This window comes from Lepidochelys olivacea, assembly GCF_965140295.1.
Source record: "Lepidochelys olivacea isolate rLepOli2 genome assembly, chromosome: 7".
Lineage (NCBI taxonomy): Eukaryota > Metazoa > Chordata > Testudines > Cheloniidae > Lepidochelys > Lepidochelys olivacea.
In genome coordinates this window covers 32,479,858-32,500,853 of record NC_140417.1, presented here as the reverse complement: position 1 = coordinate 32,500,853, position 20,996 = coordinate 32,479,858, and the positions used below count along the sequence as shown (strand labels likewise).

The 20,996-nt window shown below is 55.8% G+C and overlaps 1 protein-coding gene across 1 annotated transcript; it reads left to right on the top strand.

Moving 5' to 3' along the window:
* The first annotated feature begins 1,369 nt into the window (after positions 1–1,369).
* PPP2R5B (protein phosphatase 2 regulatory subunit B'beta) lies at positions 1,370–19,646 on the top strand. Its single transcript, XM_084635553.1, has 13 exons — positions 1,370–3,750; positions 9,957–10,153; positions 10,553–10,654; positions 11,011–11,103; positions 11,739–11,869; positions 12,672–12,731; positions 13,115–13,223; positions 14,198–14,251; positions 14,335–14,385; positions 14,754–14,873; positions 15,283–15,410; positions 15,797–15,898; positions 16,450–19,646. The coding sequence occupies exons 1-13, from the start codon at positions 3,552–3,554 to the stop codon at positions 16,595–16,597; spliced, it is 1,494 nt and encodes a 497-aa protein (XP_084491679.1). The 5' UTR covers positions 1,370–3,551; the 3' UTR covers positions 16,598–19,646.
* Positions 19,647–20,996: the final 1,350 nt, after the last annotated feature.

Sequence of the window (20,996 nt, the reverse complement as noted above, 5' to 3'; positions counted from 1 at the left end):
ATTTGGTCTGAACCCAAAAGTGCTGGGGTTGCAGTATTTATGCAAATAAACATTGGGAAGGGAGGCATCGTTAGCCATGGTTACACTAATAACTGTTCTAACACCCATGGTGTATCATAACCACTACAAAGGAATACAGTACACAGCACTCTGCCAGAGTTAGTTGCTCTCAAAGCACACAATGAAAATTCATTAGTAAAGGTTTGGCAGCCTCTTGCAAGTGCTATTATCCCCCTTCTACAGAGGGGAGAAACTGAGGCAGTGGCAAAGCCAGGAATATAGAATGCCTCTGATCCTACTGTTTGAGACCCTGCTCCACTCCCATAACAATCAACTCTCACTCCCTGCTCCAGCCCACTAGACCACTCTCCCCTCCCAGTGCCAGGACTAGAACCCCTAGGTCCTCCTGCTCTAACCCACTAAAAAATCCCACTTGCTCCTTCCTGCATTTGAGATGCAATTTTGCCCTGGATGATTCCTGGTTTGTTCTAAAGATGATAGTGCAGGATTTCTTGGGGTTAGTGGGTGGACCCCCCATGAGATGCAGTTGTCCAGCCTCACCAGCTAGGACTGAGACCCCTTTATTCCATCTCTGGCTCTGGTGTCCAATCTCCCTTGCCATTGGTTTTGAAAGCCCCGTTGGAGTAATACAGAGGAAATGAGGTTGTAATCATGTCAGATTCAAATGATTAATGCTAATGTTCCCAGGGCTGGAGACAGGCACTCTCCGACTGCAAGGCCGAAACCTCCTTACATGCCTGGCTTGAAGCCATCAGAAACCTTGCAGGCGCTCTGTTCTGGGAATGTCCCCGTGCAATCGTGTGAGAGCTGCAAGTGACACTACAAATGTGTGAGGAGCTCTGCCGGCATGTGTGAACAATTCCTCCTGCAACGAGGCAAGCAACTCCTGGAATAACTGAGCGACCCCTAGTGCAAACGCGTGAGCAGTGCCCAGGGCAGCTGCTCAGCTCCTGGTGCCTCCTGTGCAAATGGGCCCCGGTGACAGCTGCAGTCATGTCACTTGAGCAACACCCTGGTGCACCAATATGGGCAATTCCCCGTGCAAGCAACAGAGCGAGCAGCTCTTGAAGGTGCAAAAGGTGTGAACCGTAGGAGCAACCCCTAGTGCAACTGAACCCTACCTGCGGAGCACCTCCCAGCCCAGCCGGGAACGCCCTGTGCCTTTAAAACTGGGCCGAGTCCTGCTCTCAGCCCAGCCAATGGCCGCTGGGGGTGACATCATCCTACAGCAATGACGCAGGTTCTATTTTTAAGGGACCAATGGGTTGGCCGGAAGGGCGTCACGTGGCCCCGAGAGGTTACTTAATGTCAGCCTAATGAACGGTGCAGCATCAAAGAGAGGCAGCGGAGGCTGCTGCCTGGGGAGGGGGGGCCTTGCGGGACCAGGGGGTTGGCGCTGCCTGGGCCGGGATCCCATGCACCGAGCTGGGGAGCTGCTGCATCCAAGCCCCTGACCTCGGCCCCAAGCCATCGGCTGCTCCCTGGATCCGCACAGGCCGAGCTGCAGAGCGGCGGGGGAGCTGGTCCATGAGGCTGCAGGCATCCCCGGTGGGGCAGCCCCCAGGAAGAGAAGACGAGCCGCCCGCCTCACCTTAGCTTCCATACTGCGTTGCGAGGAGGGGGCCTCGGGTTGTTTTTTGCAAGCCCCGGTTGCACTTGCCTCTGGGGAGGGTGGGAGCGGGACAAGAAGGGAGGAGGCCTCGGTCTCTGCATTGCAACAAGGGCAGGCTTCGCAACGGGGGCTGTCATTTATTCAGTTTGTTTGACTGTTTACGAGCTTCCCAGCAGGGCAGCGTGTTGGGGAGGGAGCCATGGTAAGATGAGTCCAGAGTCTCTCCAGAGCCGTGACCCTGCCACCTGAGGAAGGCAGCAGGGAGGGGAGCAGGTGCGAGAGTGACCCCCAGTCTTTCCCCCCCTGCACAGAGATCTCTTGCTTTCAGTGCATCTGGCCATAGGTTGGGGGATGCAACTTGGTGCAGAATGACCCATCTGATGCATCAGTGGCTATCTCCCCCCTGTGCTCCCCAAACCTACAGCAGGTGACCCTGTTGGAGATGATTATATGACTGGTGACCCTCCTTTTTCCCCTCCCAGGACACAAATTTCCTCCTTCCTTTCCGACCCTTGGATCCTGTCCGTGTCAGAGAGAGACCGGAATCTCCTTCCAATTTTTTATAGTAGTTACATTTTTGTGTGTGTGTGAAATCCTAGATCTGTTACATTTTGGCTTAAATATCGTGGCTTGGCTCTCTCCAAAGGGACAGAAGCCGCCTAGGTAGAGGGCAGAGGGGATTGAGCTACTTACAGCATCCTTAAGCCATAAGCTTTGCCAGTGAATGGAAGATAGTGCGTGTGTGTGTGTTGTTTGTTTGGTGCATGGGTCTGATTTTTTTTTTAAGGATAAAGTCTTCCATTTAGTTCGGAAAACAAGCTGGGTAGCTGTGGGCACAGTGCTGTAAAAAGCGTTTACATTTATCTTCCCCATAGTGACAGCAGGGTGGGGAACTGCAGTCTGTGTCATTTAGCAACTTCCCCCCTTTGTAAAGTTTTTGCTGCTTGGATGGGGGTGGCAGGTCTTATTGGTGTGTGCAATTTACTACATTGCTGCTAAATTCAGGGGTTGGTGTTGCATCATTGCTTTGGCTTGGGGGTGGAGGAAGCTGAAAGCAAATGAACTTAGGGAAGTGTCTTTAGTTTTGGAAGAGATGGTTTACAAACGTGTCTTTTAAAGTCCAGTCTTAAGTCAGAGGGAGCACAATCTGGTTGGCATTGAATGCACTATTACTTAAGGGTTTGCAAAAAGGGATAGGGGTTTTGCTGCTAGAATTGCCCCCTACATTTATCCTACAGTCACCAAAGTTTGGAGGGAGCTGGTTTCAAATCCTCGTTGGCTTCTGATTCATCAGGATCACTACTGGGGGGAGGGGTATCTGAACTGGGCTGCCTGATTCATTCCCCCTTGGAGACACGTGGGGAAGAGAAACTTGGGATTCAGAGTAAAAACACTTTGCTTTCCAAATGCACGAGGAACTTACCTTAACCCTTGCTTGAGGAACTGCCTGGATTTCAGCTGAACTCATCCTCTGCATCGGGCTGCCCGTGGAATAAATAGGTGATCCCCCACCCCTACCATTGTAGCCAATTGTGGGGCAGGTGTTTGTGTGAGGGGGATAATACCCCCTGCAGTGATTCATGCCAAAGCAGGTGTCTTGTTGGGTCTGAAACTTTGAATGTACCTGTAGACCTAAAGTAAGGCTCCAGGCCTGGAATCCTCTTGGGAATCGGAAACTGGATGATCACCTGCACCCTGCCCCAGAGCGCGAAGGGGAGCTGTGTTGGATACGTGCTGCCCTCTTGCCATGGGGTGCGTGCTGAGGATGCGAGTAGCTTATATTCCTGCCATGTTGGACACCTCTCCAGAGTGCTAACGGGCACTGCTTTACCCAGCATCCTCTTGGCTTAGCCAGAGTGGCCCTGTCTATTGGAGGAGAGGAGCCAAGTAGCTCTGATAGCTGCCTCCGCCTGCGACCATGGAGACCAAGCTGCCCCCCGCTGGCACCCCCACCAGCCCCTCATCCCCAGGGATGTCGCCTGTCCCCCCGCCTGATAAAGTGGACGGTTTCTCCCGGCGCTCCCTGCGCCGCTCCCGTCAGCGCCGCTCTCACAGCTCATCCCAATTCCGGTACCAGAGCAACCAACAGGAGCTGACACCCCTGCCCTTGCTGAAAGGTGAGTGTCGCACAGCTGGTGGGACTGGGAGTGGGACTCCTGAATTCTGTCCCAGCCCTGGGAGGGGAGTGGGGTCTAGTTGTTGGAGCAGGGGGTTGGGAGTCAGGCTTCCTGGATTCTCTTCAGCTCTGGACAAGTGCCTCCTGTGCCTCAGTTTCCCCATCTGCTCAAGGGATGACACACGGATATTTGCACAGGGCTTGTCCCATACAGCAGATAAGGGAATGCTCAGTGTGAGCATGAGACCCTTATTTCCTGTCTGCCCTGCTTAGCCCCATTTTCCCTTGTCACCCACGCCCTGTGCTTTGAGTGCCTTATTGTTATCCTGCCCTTTGTGATTCCAAACAGCACCTCATCCCCAGTGTCACCCTGCACAGGGGTCACCTGAGTGCTCTGGGGCTAAGTGATCTTGGGCTTTGTTAATGTAGGGTTTTCTAGGAGTCCTGGTGCTGTCTGTACTGGGTTTGTTATGGCAGTGTCTTTTTGGGAGCATCAAGCCTGGCTTTGCTTTTGTAGGGTTGCCTGTGAGTGTTGGTCTTTGTTATTGCAGGGTCTCTTGGGAATCCTGGGGGCTACTGCTAACTGTGCTGTAGGTCCCTTAGTGGAGCTAGGCCAGGTTTGTTGGAGGGTCGCGCTGGTTTTGTTAGTGGGTCACATGGGAGCTCTGGGCCTGGTTTTTTGTTGTTGGGCTGTGTGTGGTGGGGTTACTTGGCAATGCTGGTTGCAGTTCTCTTCTTCCCCCCCTACCCCCAGGCTGGTCTGAGCTTGGCTCTGCTGTGGTGTGTTCCCTGCCTGCTCCTGCAAAGAGGGAAGTGGCTGGAACCCCTTAGTCACCGCACCCCTCCCTCTTCCTTTGGCCCATCTGGGCCCAGTGACTCAGCCACCCTGCATGGCACAACAGGCCCCTGGGAAATGAGGCAGCCCCATGAGGACTGGCTTAGAACCAACCACAGGAAGGGGGACTGGTTGCTCAGGGGATGGGGAATGGGATATGGGCACCAGTTCCCATCTAGGCTGAGTTACTAGGACATCACTGACCTCTGATGACCATTTGGTTGCCCACAGCATGAGATGAATTTGCCAGGTCCCAGCCTGGCTCCAAGCAGGACATGTGGCTACACTGCACAGCCAGTTCACTCAGGACACAGAGCTAGGCTGGCCCTATCCTGTTAGTTTCCAGTCTGCAATGGCAGGGGTGTGATGCTGATGCCCTGCTGATGCCTCCCCTAACAGCACTGGCAGCTCCTTGAGCCCTCCATGCCCTTAGTTCAAACCTTCCCCTTCCTTACTTCTTTGGGAGTCTCTAGCCCCTGGCCTGCTAGACAGTCCCAATCGCCTTAGCATCCCGTGGGGGGTTAGGACTTGGGAGGAGTTCTGGTACTGGATCTGGGGATGGGGGGAGGATCTTTTGGGGTGTCGCACCATCATTGAAGTCCGTAGTGGGGGGCAGGCCCCCATGGGCAGGGAGGTGTCCCATAGGGATCACCGCTTATAGCGGCAACTGTTCCCTGGTCATCTAGTGCTTGTTGTGTTCAAGCTGCCATGTTGCATCAGACCCATGGGCCCATCTAGTCTGGCCTAGTATCTAGACTTCATTCCCTGAGCTGGGGATAGAACTCTAGAGCCCTGACTCCCAACCCACCCACCCACCCGCTGTAACCATTGGACCCCACTCCGCTCTCAGAGCTGGGAATAGAAGTCTGACTCCCAACCCCCACCCCCGAACCTGCTAGACCTTCCTCCCCCCTCAGTACAATGCTGGGTGTTTGCTTGGTTTCTCTAAGTGCCTTTTGGAGCCAGCAGCCAAATTGATGCTGAGTGTCTCCCTGGGAACCTTTCCAGATACCCACTGGCGCTCTCAGTGGCTGCGGGGGGGGGGAAGGGGGGCGGTTATGTGTGTGGGAGCCCAGAGCTGTAATAGAAGGGGGCTGCAAGTCAATGTCAGACACCAGTCTGGTATAACTGATCTGGCCACACATGTACCTGGGTTTGATTTGCCATGATTCTCATGGGCCCTTCTGAGCCGACTTCAAGCAGGCCAGGATCAGTGTGCAGCCGACCTTCGCACCTGGGGCTAGCGAGAGGATCCCCCATGCTGTGGCCAAAGTCAGACTGTGTCATAACTCGCTGGCGACTGCCCTCCGACCAGATTGGATGGTGAGCTGAGGGCTTTGCCGCACATTGGCTTGGCAAGCTCCACATCTGCTAAGAAGCCCTGGGCTAGGGTAGCAGGGGAGCTGTGGGTCGGGATAGAGGAGCCCCAGCGGAGCTCCGTGCATATGTGAGCTCAGCTCTGCAATAGCAAGAAGCTCTTTAAGCTCCAGAGGTTTAAAAACACAGTGTGGGATTTGGCTTCCCACACGTCTGCCACCCGTGTCGGGGGATCCCTTGGGCCTTCCACAGATCACGTCTTTACCCCCACGCTGCAATCCCAGCCCTGTAGGCTTCTCTGTTCAGAGCTGCCTGGAGGCTGGTGCTGCTAGCTGCATGGAGCTGTCACTGGGGGCTTAAGTGAGACCAAGGAGGGAGTGGGACTGAATGGCCTTCTCCTCTAGGAGGCCCGGGCTCAGGTCTGGCCCCAGGGTGGGAGGACTGGCTGGCTCAGGGACGAGGAATGGGACATGGGGCCTTTCCCCTCCAGGCGCCACCATCTTTGCTCTGAGTTGCTTGGTGGCCTCTTCCTGGAGTGAATTTGTCAAGTCTCAGCCTGATTCCAAGCTGGGAGGGGAGTTTGTGCCACCCATCAGTCTGCACCTTCAGTGGTTGAGGCCCTGGTGGTGAATTCAGCCTCCCTTCCCTTAGAAACCCCCCAGCTTCAGTGTTCAACATCCCCCACTGCCTGACTTAAAGATCTCGCCTGTCAATCCCTGCCCCCCAGTGCCAGCTGTGCCCCTGATATCTTCCGGGGATGGGGGCAGAGCTGAAGGGCAAGGAGGCACTGGTGGCAGAATTTGGAGATTGGAAGGTGGTAGGGGAGATGTGCTCCATCTGTGTCCAGCCTGGAGGTGCAGGTGAATTTCTGTAGGTCTGTTTTATTGGGTCTCCTGTTTCTCTCCCTGCCCAGAATGGAACATGAGGCACCAGAGCTGCCTGGCAGGCAGGCAGGGAAGTGAATCCTGGGGACTTCAGGGACAGTGCCTTGCTTGTGTCTGGGGGAGCAAGGGCTTCTGCTGGGTCTAGATCATGGGGCTTGGGGAGCCAGGTTCTCTCTCTTGGCTTCAGGGGACCTGGTCCCAGCTGTGTCTCTGGCTGGGGCTGCCTCATGAGCTGCTGTCTCCACCTGGAGGCAGGAAATTGTCTGCCTTGGGAGACAGCTCTGGGAGGAATATGGGCATCATCTCCTCCTCCTCCTCCCCCACATCTGGCCTTATGTTCCCTCCCCTCCTCCCTGCTTCCCAGGGCTCTGGATGCTGCTGCTTCATCTCCAATCTCTGCTGCTGTGGAGACTGGTCCTGTGGGGCTTCCTACCCACTAGCCTCCCTGAGGAGAGAACCAGGAGTGGGCTTGCTGAGCCAACTCACTGCTGCTCCTCAGTCCTGACCCACTGGCAGCCCTGGCTCTGCTGCTGATGCGTCTCAGTCTCAACCTGCAACACCTTCTACTGTGTCAAATGCCGTGTTTGTCTTTCCTGCCCCAGATGCACCTCCCCTGGCCCGGCGATTGTCAGGAGTGGCCAGTGCCTATATTCACAGCCAGGTCCATGGAGGCAAAAGGCCAGTCTTGCAGCAGAACCTCCCACTATCCCACCTGCCTGACCAGGACCCCCCGCCCCGCCACAGGGTCTCCCCACTGTTATCCCAGCCTCATGTGCTCTAGCTGTGCTTCCACATGTTGCTAGAATATTGAGGGCATCACAGGCAGGGGCTGTGCCAGTCCCAGCCCGGCCGCTGGTGGGGGTGGGGGCTGCCTGTTCTTGCTGATCAAAGCTGATGCCAGTGCCATCTCCCCAGAGAGCTGTTGGGGCTGAGTAGCTTCTTGAGTTCAGAGTGGAACCTAGATATGGGGCTGGGGAGAGGCTCTGACGTTTGGAGACCAAGGGGTGTGGAATCCGAGATCATCTCTTCACAGAATTTACTGGGGCTCTGCTAGATTCCTTGCCCCACTGTTTTTAGGGACTCTATTCTGAGGGGGGCTGTAATCTGTGTGTTGAGGGAAGTGCACTGGGGCAACTTTCCCTGTTGGCCTCAAATGGAGATCCATGGGGGTTCTTTAAGAAAACCAGAGACAGCCCGGAAGTTTTGTTGCAGGGTCCCTGGTTGTCTTGGGGCTCCCTGCTGCACACCAGGTCTGAGTGGCTGTAGGGGCAGGTTGCATGGAGTCTAATGGCTAGAGCACGAGGACTCCGGGGTTCTATTTCTGGCTCTGCCACTGACCATAAGCAAGTTTCTTCCCCTCTCTGTGCCTCAGTTTCCCCCTCCCACCCTGTATCTTTTTGACGGAGGTCTTCAAGGCAGGGACTGTCTCTTGAAAGTCTGTTCAGTGCCCAGCATGACAGGCCCCTGATCTTGGAGGGGTTGGGGGCTCTGTGCAGTGCTACCATCATACCCGTAATTATTCCTGGTTCACAGGTATAAATCCCAGCTCAGGTAGACATACATGGGCTAGCTCTGCTTGAGCAAGAGCCTAAAAGTAGCAGCGTGGCTGCAGCGACTTGGGCTGGCTACCCTAGTACATGCTCAGGTTGTTGGGCAGTATTGTACTCTCTTGGCTAGTCCAGGCTGCCACCAAGGTCGCACTGCTATCTTGCTAGCTCAAGCTCTGTCTGCCTGAGCGGGGAAGCACCCTCTCACCTGCTGTGTAGATGTGTCCTGTGTCACAGCTCCTCCAAGGAGGTCATTAATGGTGTCTGCGTCCTGTCCTGAGGTGATATGTACCCAGTCAGTATGGGGATAGTTGAAAACGTCCCCATTATTATTGGGGTTTATATTTTTGTTGCCTCTTTAATCTCCCTGAGAATTTTGCAGTCATGGTCACCATCCTGGTCAGGGGGTCGGTAGTATATTCCTACTGCTATACTCTTATTACTCAAGCATGGGATTTCTATCCCTAGAGATTCTGTGGGACAGTTTAATTAATTTAAGGTTTGTACTAGGTCTATCACATATAGTGCCACTCCCCCACCAGCACAACCTACTGTCATTCCTGTATATGTCCCGGTTACTACCATGTCCTGTTGATTATCACCAGTTCACAAAGTTTCTGTGATGCCTATTATATCAATATGCTCCTTCAATACAAGGCACTCAGGTTCATCCCTTCTGACCTTAGAATCTGTGACCCTGAGTCACCACAAAACCCAGTGTTTAACTTCTTCATTGGTGTTAAACAGGGCTTGGATTGTTAATTATTTGCATTGTAGTAGTGTCTAGGAACCCTAGTCATGGACCGTGGCCCCATTGCATTGGGTGCTGTACAGACACAGAGCAAAGACTGTCCCTGCTGTCACGTAACATGGGAAGGGAACAGCTTGATGTGAATGGACTTTTCATGCCAAAGGGATTTGCAGACAGGGAGACACCCCTGGGGAGAGCTCCCTAGAGCAGGGACTATGGTGATTCTCCGCAAACCCCCAGCACAGTGAATTGGCTTGGGGTTTACCTTCCCTTTGGCTGTTCTCCCAGGGTTAGGGCTTGGGGCTAAGCCCCATCACCCATCCACCTAGGACTGAACCACTTCATGCTGGGGGCTGATGTTTGCGCAGTGCTGACTTCCCTTTCCCCAGATGTGGGAGTGCTGAACCCCCCTCCCCAATGGGAATCGTACCACTTCATCCTGATGGCATGCTCAGCGTTGCACCCCAGCCATGTGGGAATGTACCATTCTATACTGGGGAGGGTGCAGTCCATGTGGGATTGTAGCCCTTTACACTAGGGGTGCATGCTTGGCTCTGAAACCCCAGCCCACGGTGGATTGTACCATTGTCTGGTGAGGTGGTGTGGTGTTGGGGCCAACCCACCAGTCCATTTGGGATTGGATCACTTTGGGGGGGTATGTGCATATGTTGTCAGGGCTAAGTCCCCCCCCCCATGGGATAGTGTCACTTTGTGGGGGGGGTGTCAGTGTCAGGGCTAAGTGGAAGTCCATGTGGGATTGTACCACTTTCCCATGGGCGGGGGGTGTTGTCGGGGCTAAGCTTCCAATCCATGTGTGGCTTTGCATCACTTTGTGGCGGGGGTGTCCTTGGTGCTGATGCCCCCTTTCTGCAGACGTGGCGGTGGCGGAGCTGCACGAGCTGCTGTGCAAGAAGCTCCAGCAGTGCTGCGTGCTCTTCGACTTCCTGGACTGCGTGGCCGACCTCAAGGGCAAGGAGATCAAGCGGGCTGCGCTCAACGAGCTGGTGGAGTGTGTGGCCACCAACCGTGGCATCCTCATTGAGCCCGTTTACCCCGAGATCATCAAGATGGTGAGGGAGCAGGGCCAGGTGCCAGGAGGGAAATGGGGTCTGATGGGCTAGAGTTGGGCCTGGGAGCCAGGACTCCTGGGTTCTAACCCCAACTCTGGGAGGGGAGTGGGGTCTAGTGGGTTTGGGGGGTGGGTGTGGGGGGCTGAGAGCCAGGACTCCTGGGTTCTAACCCCAACTCTGGGAGGGGAGTGGGGTCTAGTGGGTTTGGGGGGTGGGTGTGGGGGGCTGAGAGCCAGGACTCCTGGGTTCTGTGCCTTTTTCCATTGCTCAAAGAGCAGGTCAGTGGCATTCTGGGTGGGACTGACCCCAGTGGAGAATGGGGGTTGGAATAGGCTGGTTGGGGGTAGTGGTGTGGGGGGTTCTACAGACCCAATTGACCCCCCTTTCTAATCTTTCCAGATCTCAGTCAACATCTTCCGGACACTCCCACCCACTGAGAACCCCGAGTTTGACCCTGAAGAGGATGAGCCGAACCTGGAGCCCTCCTGGCCCCATCTCCAGGTGAGACACCCCTCAGGGAGCGTGTGGCAGGAGGGCAGGGGTCTGGTGCCACTGGGGGCTGCAGGATTCGATCTTGCTGCCCAGAGAGGCAGCAGAATATAGTCACAGTTGGGGCTCCTACCCAGAGTTGGCAGCACTCCCATCCAGCTGGCTGCAGGGCAGGGATTGGGGGAGGGGCACAATTTCTAGCTCTGCATCTAGGCTGGACTCCCTGCCATTCTTAAGGAGGGTGCGTACTTATGGGCAATGGAGCAGGGCTATGCCACAGAGTTGGGTGGCAAGATGCAAGGATGAAAATACTGTCTGTTGTGGAGAGCCACCGTGCATCCAGCAGTGTTCTAAATTCTCTTGCTCAGCTGGTCTACGAGTTCTTCCTCCGCTTCCTGGAAAGCCCTGACTTCCAGCCCTCTGTGGCCAAACGCTACGTCGACCAGAAATTTGTGCTGATGGTGAGTGGTGCCTGGGAAAGCAGCTGGATTGGGGGGACCGAGGAATATTGGGGGAGTGGAAGATCATGAGAGGCTGCTGCTGTTGGTCTGTTGCAGCATGAGGAGTCAGTGGGGTGGGGGTAATGGCTGCTTTGAGTCCCCTCCCTCCAGGGTTCTACATTCAAGGGGTCCCTTGGCCTGGGTGGTGGGAGCCTGGCTCCTAGCTAGGGTGCTGCAAGTTTGCTGACTCTTGCCCTGACTGGGCTCCAAACCTTCATTATGATGGGGCACTTTGGCTGGCAGCAGACACACACCCCCAGAACTGGACAGGTTCATTAGGAGCAGTACCCCCTGTGGTGGGTGCGTGGAGTGAGGGGGCTTCACCCACTGCAGCCGATCCTAGGCTGGGGAAGCAGGCAGGAGTGGGTGGGCATGCTTAGAGCAGATCTGGGTCGGTTCCGAACCTGCCGGGGACAAACTAATCATTGCACCTACTGTCTGCGATGGGGGAGGATGGGTCATCTGTGGGATACCAGGGTTGGGGGGGAAGAGCTAACTCCCCCCGGGGATATTCAGGCTGGATGTTGAGATGAAGGTTGGCGGGGGTGGGGCAGGTTGCAAGGTCGTCTGTGGGACCCTCTCCCCTGCCCCCCCAGCTGCTGGAGCTGTTTGACAGTGAGGACCCGCGGGAGCGTGAGTACCTCAAGACCATCCTGCACCGGGTCTATGGCAAGTTCCTGGGACTGCGTGCCTACATCCGCAAGCAGTGCAACAACATCTTCCTGCGGTGAGCCCCCCAGGCAGCGTGGAGCCTGCTAGGGGGCAGAGGTCCCCTTCCAGCCAGTCTCAAGCCAGGCACTCTGACCTAACCAAGGAGCATGGGCTACCATGGCACTCCAGGAAGTCCCTCCTGGGGAGGGTGGGACTTCCTGGGGGGTGATGATTTGTGGCCAGTGGTGGGATTCCCTGGCATCATGATTCTTTCGGGGGCAGGAGGGTGGGACTTCCTGGAAGTATGTCCCCAAAGCATATAAAGCCCTGCCCCCCCATCCTCTCGTGGTTGGCAGGTGCCTGAGTTGTGTCCCCTGGTCTCAGAGGGGGCAGGGCCCTGAATTCCACCAGTTACCCAGGTCTCCCCCTGCTCTATGGGGGATGATGTGCCCTTACGGGGCTTTGCCACATATGCCCAGTATGTGTAGTGAGGCTGGGGAAATCACCCCCTAAGTTTGACCATGGGGTTGGGATGACCAGTAGAGGGTTACTGTGACTCAGGGTGCCCATCAGGGAGCAGTGTACTGCCTGCAAAGCACAGTCTCCCTGGGAGCGTTCTCCAGTTGCTCTGGGCTGAAGCTGGTACTGAAGCCATGGGGGGGCACTAGCCTGCCCACAGCAGCCTCCCCTAGACCCCCACCCCCTCCAGAATTCACGGCACCTGTTTCCTCCCCACCACGCTGCTGGCAGGGCTGGCTCCCTCCCCCTACCACATATGGGGGTCCAAGGGGTGAGTGCTCCAGCGGGGAGTTGGGGGTTAGTAAAGAGGCATTGGAGGCATTTTCATCTCTTAGCTCTTTCTCCCCCCCCCCCCCAAGGTTTATCTACGAGACGGAGCATTTCAATGGTGTGGCCGAGCTCCTGGAAATCCTGGGCAGGTAATGGTTGGACATGGGGACAGGTATGCAGGGGTGGGGGGTGCACATTGGTGGGGTGGGGGATGCCCAGCCTTACAGGCCCATGATCTGTTTTCTGGAAATCAGTAGAGGGTGCCCATAAGGATTCAGCCCTCCCCAGGGGGCATCCCCCACCAGTAACCATAGAGTAGCCACCAGAGCACCTTGTACCCTCCCCCCAGAGGCTGCTGGGGTCTAGGGCTCCCTCTCCCCCATCCTACCACACCCCACAGTTTATCCCATCCCACACCCAGATGGAGCCAGCACAGCTCCAGCTCCCCGTCAGCTGCTGGATCCTGATCTCCATCCCCCAAGTTGTGTGTGTGTTTGTGTCACCACCTGTCCCTCCTCCCTTTAACCTGCAGCATCATCAATGGCTTCGCCCTGCCCCTGAAGACTGAGCACAAGCACTTCCTGGTGCGGGTGCTGATCCCCCTGCACTCGGTCAAATCCCTCTCCATCTTCCATGCCCAGGTAAGTGCCACCCCCCCTCTGGGAGTGGCCCTGCAGTCTGACCTTTCACCTCCAGGTCAGATAAGGGGTCACCTCCAGGGGCGGGAGCTGTAGGAGTCTGCTCCTGAAATTGTGCAAGGAGTAAGTGATCCTCAGGGAATGGGCTGGTTCAAGGGGGCAGAGAATGGGATACAGGGCCTCTACCCTGTCAGAGGGTCTGGCTCTCATCTGGGAGATTGAAGAGTGGTCTCAGTGATCATGCCCTAGTGCAGCAGCTGTGCGGGGGACCCCTGTGCCGTTCTGTCCAGATCAGCACTGCCTTTAGCCCCTCTGAGATTTGATTTCCCCTGCCCTCCCCATCCCCCCTGCAGTTCCAGGCATTGGAAGTTGCCTCATTACTGCCCCCTTGTGGCTGCCTTATGTCTGTTGGCATAAAGCTGGGATAGTGTCAGTCATGGATAGGGGCCTACCAAATTCATGGTCCGTTTTGGTCAATTTCATGGTCATACGATTTAAAAAATCAAAAATTTCATGATTTCAGCTATTTAAATCTGAAATTTAATGGTGGTGTAATTGTAGGGGTCCTGACACAAAGGAGTGGTAGGGGGGTTGCAAGATTATTGCGGGGGGGGGGAGGGGAAGGTTGTGTAGTACAGGGTAAAAGATCGGATATCATGGTCTGTGATGTGTTTTTGATGGCTGTGAATTTGGAAGGGCCTTAGTCATGGACCCTGCTGATGGGAATCTTACCTCTTGAGGGAGGGGGTGGGCGAAATCTGCAGGTTGGGAGGGATCTCGGTCAGGTGCTGCATGTGGGATGGGCATGGGGAACAGACCGTCTGGGTTCTAGTATTTAGGTGGTGTGGGGAGCCCTGTCTCAGATGCTTCCACTGCCTGCTGGTGGGGATCTGAGCTCAATGGGCTAGGGAGGAATCTAGGGGGTGGGGACCAGTGCAGGGGCTCCGTTTCTGATGCCACCCCACTTCCCCTTGCAGCTGGCGTACTGCGTGGTACAGTTCCTGGAGAAAGATGCCACCCTGACGGAGCATGTAAGTGCAGCCCCATGGTGGGGGATGCGATCCAGGGCCCAGTGGCTCTCCTCTCTAACCCTACCATGTCCCCCTCCCCACAGGTGATCCGGGGACTGCTGAAATACTGGCCGAAGACCTGCACTCAGAAGGAGGTGGGGCTGGGGCTGGGTTAGGGGCCTGCTAGCGGGAAACAAGCAGACATGGGGACCTGGAGGGTAGGGTTGTGGGGAAGGGCATTGGTGAGGAGCATCTGTGCACTGCATAGGGGCCTAGAGGGATGTGGGGCGGGGGGTGAAAGACTGGATAGCACTGGATGGGGTAAAGAATGGGTATTGGGGGATTTGGGGGCAGGCACAGTGGGTGGCCATTGTTGGGGGGATGCTTGTTGGGTGTGGGGAGACATGGTCTGTGGGGATCAGGGAGCACACAGTGTGGGGTGTGACCTGGGTGGGTTATCGAGGGTGCCTCTCCTAGCCCTGTAGCTCACAGGGGGAGATCTGCCTCTCCCCATACCCGGCAGGTGATGTTCCTGGGAGAGATTGAGGAGATCCTGGATGTGATTGAGCCCTCGCAGTTTGTCAAGGTGCAGGAACCGCTCTTCAAACAAATCGCACGCTGCATCTCCAGCCCCCACTTCCAGGTGTGTGCAGGCTGGGGGGTGGGGCCTGAGCTCAGGGTGGGGCCTAGACCCCTCATGAGTCTGGGGTCTGGGGCTTTCCCCATCAGGGTTCTAGGACACCAAGGGTCACTGCCCCCAATTAGGGGCTGGGGAGGGGGTCCAGACTTAGTCAAGCTAGGGCTCCCTGAGTCTGGGCTGGTCCTGAATCCTGGGTCCCCCACCCCAGTTTGGGGGCTGAGGGGGTCGGGGTTGTTGGTGCTGAGGTCCTTTCCTCAGGCTTGGGGTGCAGTCAAGGCCCCTGCTGGTGGGGATCAGACTCCCAAAAAGGGCGGCCCCCAGCACTCATTCTAGGTGGTAGGGGAGGTGAGTGGGGTTGGGAGGGTGCAAGGCTGGGCAGCCCCAGCACTCGCCCTGTCTCCGTTGTCCCCAGGTGGCAGAGCGGGCTCTGTACTTCTGGAACAACGAATATATCCTGAGTCTGATTGAGGACAATTGCCACACGGTGCTGCCTGCTATCTTTGGCACCCTCTACCGGGTCTCCAAGGAGCACTGGAACCAGTGAGTGTGTGTGGGGGACATGTCTCAGCTGCCTGCCCTCTAGCCCCTGCAGGGCTCCAGGCACTGGGGATCCCTCCTCTCTGGGGAGTCTCTCCTCCTAGGGTCTTGCTGTTCTCCACAACCCCTCCCCTGCTGTGTAAGGAGCACAGGGTGGTTGGGGGGGCATTGGGGAACTGGGGTGAGGAGCCTGGGCGGGGGGCTGTGAAGTGGGCATCTTGGCAAACTCCAAGATGCTTTGCAGGGCTGTGGGGGGTGAGCATTGTGGCAAGCGCCAGGATGCGTTGAGGGAAGAGGTTGGTGGGTTCCCTGGGGCAGGGAATCCAACATAGGGCTGGCACCTGAAACCAGTCAGGGTCTCACCTCTCCTCCCTCCCCCATGCCCACAGGACAATCGTCTCCCTGGTCTACAACGTGCTCAAGACCTTCATGGAGATGAATGGGAAACTCTTTGATGAGCTCACGGCCTCCTACAAGGTGGAGAAGCAGCAGTGAGTGGGGGCCAGGTGTTGGAGGGAATGTGGGGCATCCAGATGTTGGAATGGGGGCCAGTCTCCTCCCCCCATGTCCTTAGGGCCAGCTCCCTCTATGCAGGAGTCCCACAGGGATTCTGGGACAGGTGGGCACTGCTGCCCAGTCATGTGACCCACTGCCTGGCATTCCATAGGCCATACCTGTCTCTTAGCCCTTGCACAGAGTTGGGCTGGCAGCCGGGGAGTGAGGAGCCCCCAGCCAGTTTAGAGTAAGCGCCCCCAGCAGTGTGCAGAAGTGGAAGGCCAGAGGATGCTGCCGAGTTATGCTGGTTGTCCCTGCACAATGCCCTTGGGTGGTGCTCCCCTCATCTTGGCCTGGGTTTCCCGAGGGCATGCCCCATCCCCCACAATGCCCTGGGGCGCTCTGAGGCCATCTTGGCCTGGGTTTCCCTAGGGCTTCTCCAGAGCTCCTCTGAGGGCGTTTGACCCCAGGTGCTGCCTTGGGTTATCGGCAAGGGGCCAAGTTGGGTACCGCCTTCCCCCCTCACTCTGCCACCCTGTCTCTGCAGGGAGCTGAAGAAGGAGAAAGAGCGTCAGGAGCTCTGGAAGCAGCTGGACGAGCTGCAGCTGAAGAAGCTGCAGGGTCTGGAGGAGGCGCAAATGAACCGACTCAATCTCCAGCACAGCCTGGGCTTGCAGGGTGGCAACAAGAGTTAGAGAGATGCCCAGCCGGCCACCAGCCCCTCCCCTGCCCAGCCTGTGCCAAACCAGAGCTGGCCCCTCTGTGCTGCAGGAGCCCACGGGCCCCCCAGCCATCGCCATCCCCATCCTACCAGGGACACGGATCCAAAACAGGACTGGAGGGGGGCACCCCTGCTTCAGCAATTGCACCCCACTTGGGCTGGCACTTCTCATCACATCTCCATGGTGTACACGTAACACATCACCCCACGTGACCTCTGTGGGTCCTAGCTGGCACAGGGGCATGTTGTTGGCGGTAGCCCCAGTGCCTCCCATTCCTTGGTGGTGCAGGGTCCAGCCTCAGCCCCTTGCCAAAGGGGCAGGGCCAGGCTACGTCTTGGGGTAGGAGCAGGGTAGGGATGCAGTAGGCTGCAGGGGCACGGGACCTCTGGTGAAGGGGTCCCCATGGCTGCTAGGGACAGGGTGAGTTGCTTGGCAATCAGCCTGTCTCCGTTGTTCTGGTCCAGGGAGCCACCTCTGTTTGGCATATGGGATATAACAAGGGGTTAGATGGGGGACCCAGCTTAGCTAATCCCAGTGCAAGCTGAACCCCCAGCCCCCCACCACACTGCAGTGGCTTGTGGCTGGCTCTGCTGTAGGGGCCGGATGGGGGGGCTCTGTGTTTCCTAAAGCAATAGACCCTCCTGTTCCAACCTAGGGCTCCTAATGTAAGAGGGGAGGGAGTAGAGCTCCTTTTGAGAGGCTGGGAGTTCAGTTCCTGCCCCCCTCCCCCTCTGTGGGATGAGCCTGGAGGTGGTGAGACTGAGCTGCTGTGATGGGAAGGACTCTGAAAAAGATCAGCTGAGACTTACATTAATCCTCCTCCATTTGTCCCTTGGCTCATTACCGCCCCTGGGGCAGATCCATCTCTCAGCCCTGGAGCTTGCTCCCCAAAACTTGGCAGTTAGCTTAGTGGGGCACTCTCTTAGCTCCCCTTATTCATCATTGCACCCCACTTCACTCCCCTATAGAAACAGCTTGGGGGAGATCTCCCCCCTCCAATACATTGGGGCCCCCCACAATCCTGATCCATACATCCGCGCACCCCACAATCCTTCCCATTTCCACCCCTATCTCAGTCTCCCGCACAAACAGCGTGGGGAAGATCCCCCTCTCCTATATATCTGTGCACAATCCTGACTGCCCTGCACAAACATACTTAGGGGAGATTCCCCTGTCATACCCCCCATGCCCCAATGGAAACCAGGCTTCTATGGGATCCTGTTTTCTCCCCCCGGCCTCCATTGCTGCTCCAACAGGCAAATGTATCTCCCCTAGCACAAATGCCTCAATAGCAGAGATGTTGGAGGGGTCTGTGTAGTGCCCTCAGGTTCAGGACCAGCAGCCATGGATGTGGCAGCTCAGAGGACAGAAGGGATTGTTAGTGGGGAGGCAGGAGTGGAGGGCCTGTTGTCAGCCACACTCTGATTTTTTTTGTACACTGCTAAGGGACAGAGAGGGAAGCAGCTGGAGAACTGGATCTGGGGTCCATGGGTATGTGAGGGTGGGGTTACCCCTCCCTGGAGATGGGGGTGGTGCAGAAAGGCAAGGAAGAGAGCAGCCTTACAGCCCTGCAAAGCTAATATCAATCTCCCCTGCCTCTTCCTCCCAGTCCTCTTGGTTCAGCTCTTGGGGGTACATTCCTTCTTGCCATGACCCCTCCCCGCAGCAGCTGTCAGCTGCTACTGTCACTTTAAAATGCTTCCTTCTTCCTTTTCAATTTCCCTTGGAAACATGGGTCAGTCTATTCAAAACATCCCCTCCCCCCATGGTGCACTCTATCCTGCAGCATTCCCCAGATGGTAGCGTCAGTATACCCCCTCCCTGTTTAGATGGTATGGTCCATTCTGCTCCATTTCCTTAGGGAGTGATCAAGTTGAACCAACCACTTTTCCAGCTTGGAGCCTTGATAGACTGTACCATCTGGGGAAATAAAGGGATGAGCTGAAGATTACTATTTGATGTGGTCTTTGAGTGGCTTGTACCATCTGGAATCGATTGTTACATCTTTGGGGCTAAAGAGGGAGGGGTCTGCATAGGCCCTGCCATGGAACTGGGAGAAGGGTGTTAAATAATTTAGGCTGTGCCATCTCAGGAGATAGGGGAAACGGATTTAGGACTGTTTCATTCTGGGAGCAGGGAGAACTGTATAGATGATCATTGCTGGGTTGGGGAAGTTAAACTTGACTTTTCCAAGTCTAGCAATTGGGTGTGGGGGGGAGAATAGACTGTGTGGTCACAGGGCAAGGGAGGTTGGACTCAGCATTCCAGCACTGGGAAAGGGATAAGTGCATAGTTTCTATTATATTAAAGGGGGTGAGCTGGATGGAACCTGCCATTGCGGGGGTGGGGGCAGTTGACTGCTCTGTCTCACATTGAATGGACTACACCATTTGACTGGGTGGATGGTAATGTATCTCATGGGTGAGAAGGAGGGGCCTGAATAGACTATGCCATTTGAAGGGGGTGTTGAATAGACTTACCATTTTGGGGTGTGGGGGTTGAAAAATTCCCATTTCTAGTCCTGCTGAGCCCATGCTCTTGCATCTCCAATGTCTTAATTTTCTTCCCATCTTTGAGTGCCGGCGCTGGCCAAAAGGCATCCCGGGTATCACATCGTGCCCTCAATACTAGGCATGACTTAAAATATTTTACAGTTCCCTGGGGGGTTTGTTATTTTTTTAATTACTATTTTATTGGTGGGAGTAGTGGGATATTTTTAATTTAAACCTTAATTTATTTGTAGCAACTCACACCATATGGTGACTGTAGTAACCGGGTGCACAATTGTTGTCTCTTAGATACAGCGGCGACTTAGTTACCATGAGAGGGAATTGGGGTTGGGGATGGACACCAGGGGTTATTTTTGAGGGAGGAGGAATTCAGGGGGAGGGGTGGAGTGAAAAACAAGAAGTTAAATTACTATATTTAAGATAATTTGGTTTAAAGCTACCCTCTCTCTTCTCCCCCCTTATTTTTGTTTGCTGGATAAGTCTGTATTCAATAAAGAGATACTTTCATGTCACTGGGCTCTGCAGATTCCATTCACAAAGTGTTAGGCTGTGAAGGTGGGAGAAGGGGCATGTAGGTGGGGACTGGGAGTCAGGACACCTGGGTTCTTTTCGCAGTCACTGATTTGTTCTGTGACCTTGGGCAGGTTGCAGATCACGGAGTTCTCTTGCTATGTAAAATACACTCACCACAGCTGGTGGCAGTGTTAATTGCTGGGTGGCAGTAGATGAGGGCAAAGTATTAACTGCTCATTGGGCAAAGAGAGAAACACGAGTTGAAAAGCCGGGTGGGAAGAGCACTAGGCTTTCCCCATCCAAAGCTGGCCATAGAACTCTGGACTCAGAGTTCCAGTCCTCCCCTCTTCCCCCCCCCCCCCCGCCCCCCAGCCTTCACAATTGGTGACTGGGCTGGGACTGGAGGGGAATCTGTATATGAGCAGCATATGGAGTTTGATGGGTAGAGGATGCTAGTGGTCCCCTCTGTTGGGGAGGGGCAGGTCCATGGTGTTCAGAGCTTGCTCTAAAATCAGAGGTGGGCAAACTACGGCCCGTGGGACTGTCCTGCCTAGCCCCTGAGCTCCTGACTGGGGAGGCTAGCCCCCGGCCCCTCCCGCCCAGCCAGAGCACGCCACACTGCCAGCGCTCTGTCCGGCTGCTCTTGCTGGGCAGCGCGGTGACATGGCTGGCTCTGGCCTAGTAAGGGGGTGAGGAGTGGGGAGTCCCAGGGCTGCAGCCAGGGAGCAGGAGATGGTTGGGGGTTCTAGGGGTGGGCGCTCAGGGAATGGGGGGATTGGATAGGGGGTGGGGTCTTGGGGGGAGCGGTCGGGACAAGGAGTGGAGGGGTTGGATGGGTTGGGAATTCTGAGGGGGGCAGTTAGGTGTTGGGAAGTGGGAGGGGACAGATAGGGGGTGAGGGCCAGGCTGTTTGGGGAGGCACAGCCTTCCCAACCCAGCCCTCTGTATAGTTTTGCAAAACTTGGTCCAAAAAGTTTGCCCACCCCTGCTCTAAATCCGTCTGCAGGGGATGGAAGTAGGAAGGCCAGCCATGCTCATTGTGCCTTGGGGCTGGGGAGTGGCCTGTTACCCCCTGCCAACAAGCAGAGCAAAGAGGGATATCAGTGTCCTAGTGGGGAGCACCCAGTAATGAATTGGTCCCAGCTCTCCCCGAGTACGAATAGAAACCAGCACTATTTTCTCCCTGCAGCCTAGGAAGGGCTGGCCTTGTGGATACAGCTCTGTAATGAGACCCTGGAGTCCTGGCTTCAAATCCTAGTTGTGTGTGGTGTTTCCCTGTCTCTAAGAGGGGGATCAGAGCATTTCCAGTGGGGTATAATCCCAGTCACACTTGGAAGGGTCAGATACTC

Coding starts and splice junctions, on each gene's coding strand:
- PPP2R5B (XM_084635553.1), top strand. CDS start 3,552: ATGGAGACCAAGCTGCCCCCCGCTGGCACCCCCACCAGCCCCTCATCC. Junction 14,386..14,753: donor AGACCTGCACTCAGAAGGAG/GTGGGGCTGGGG, acceptor CATACCCGGCAG/GTGATGTTCCTGGGAGAGAT. Junction 15,411..15,796: donor TCCAAGGAGCACTGGAACCA/GTGAGTGTGTGT, acceptor CCATGCCCACAG/GACAATCGTCTCCCTGGTCT.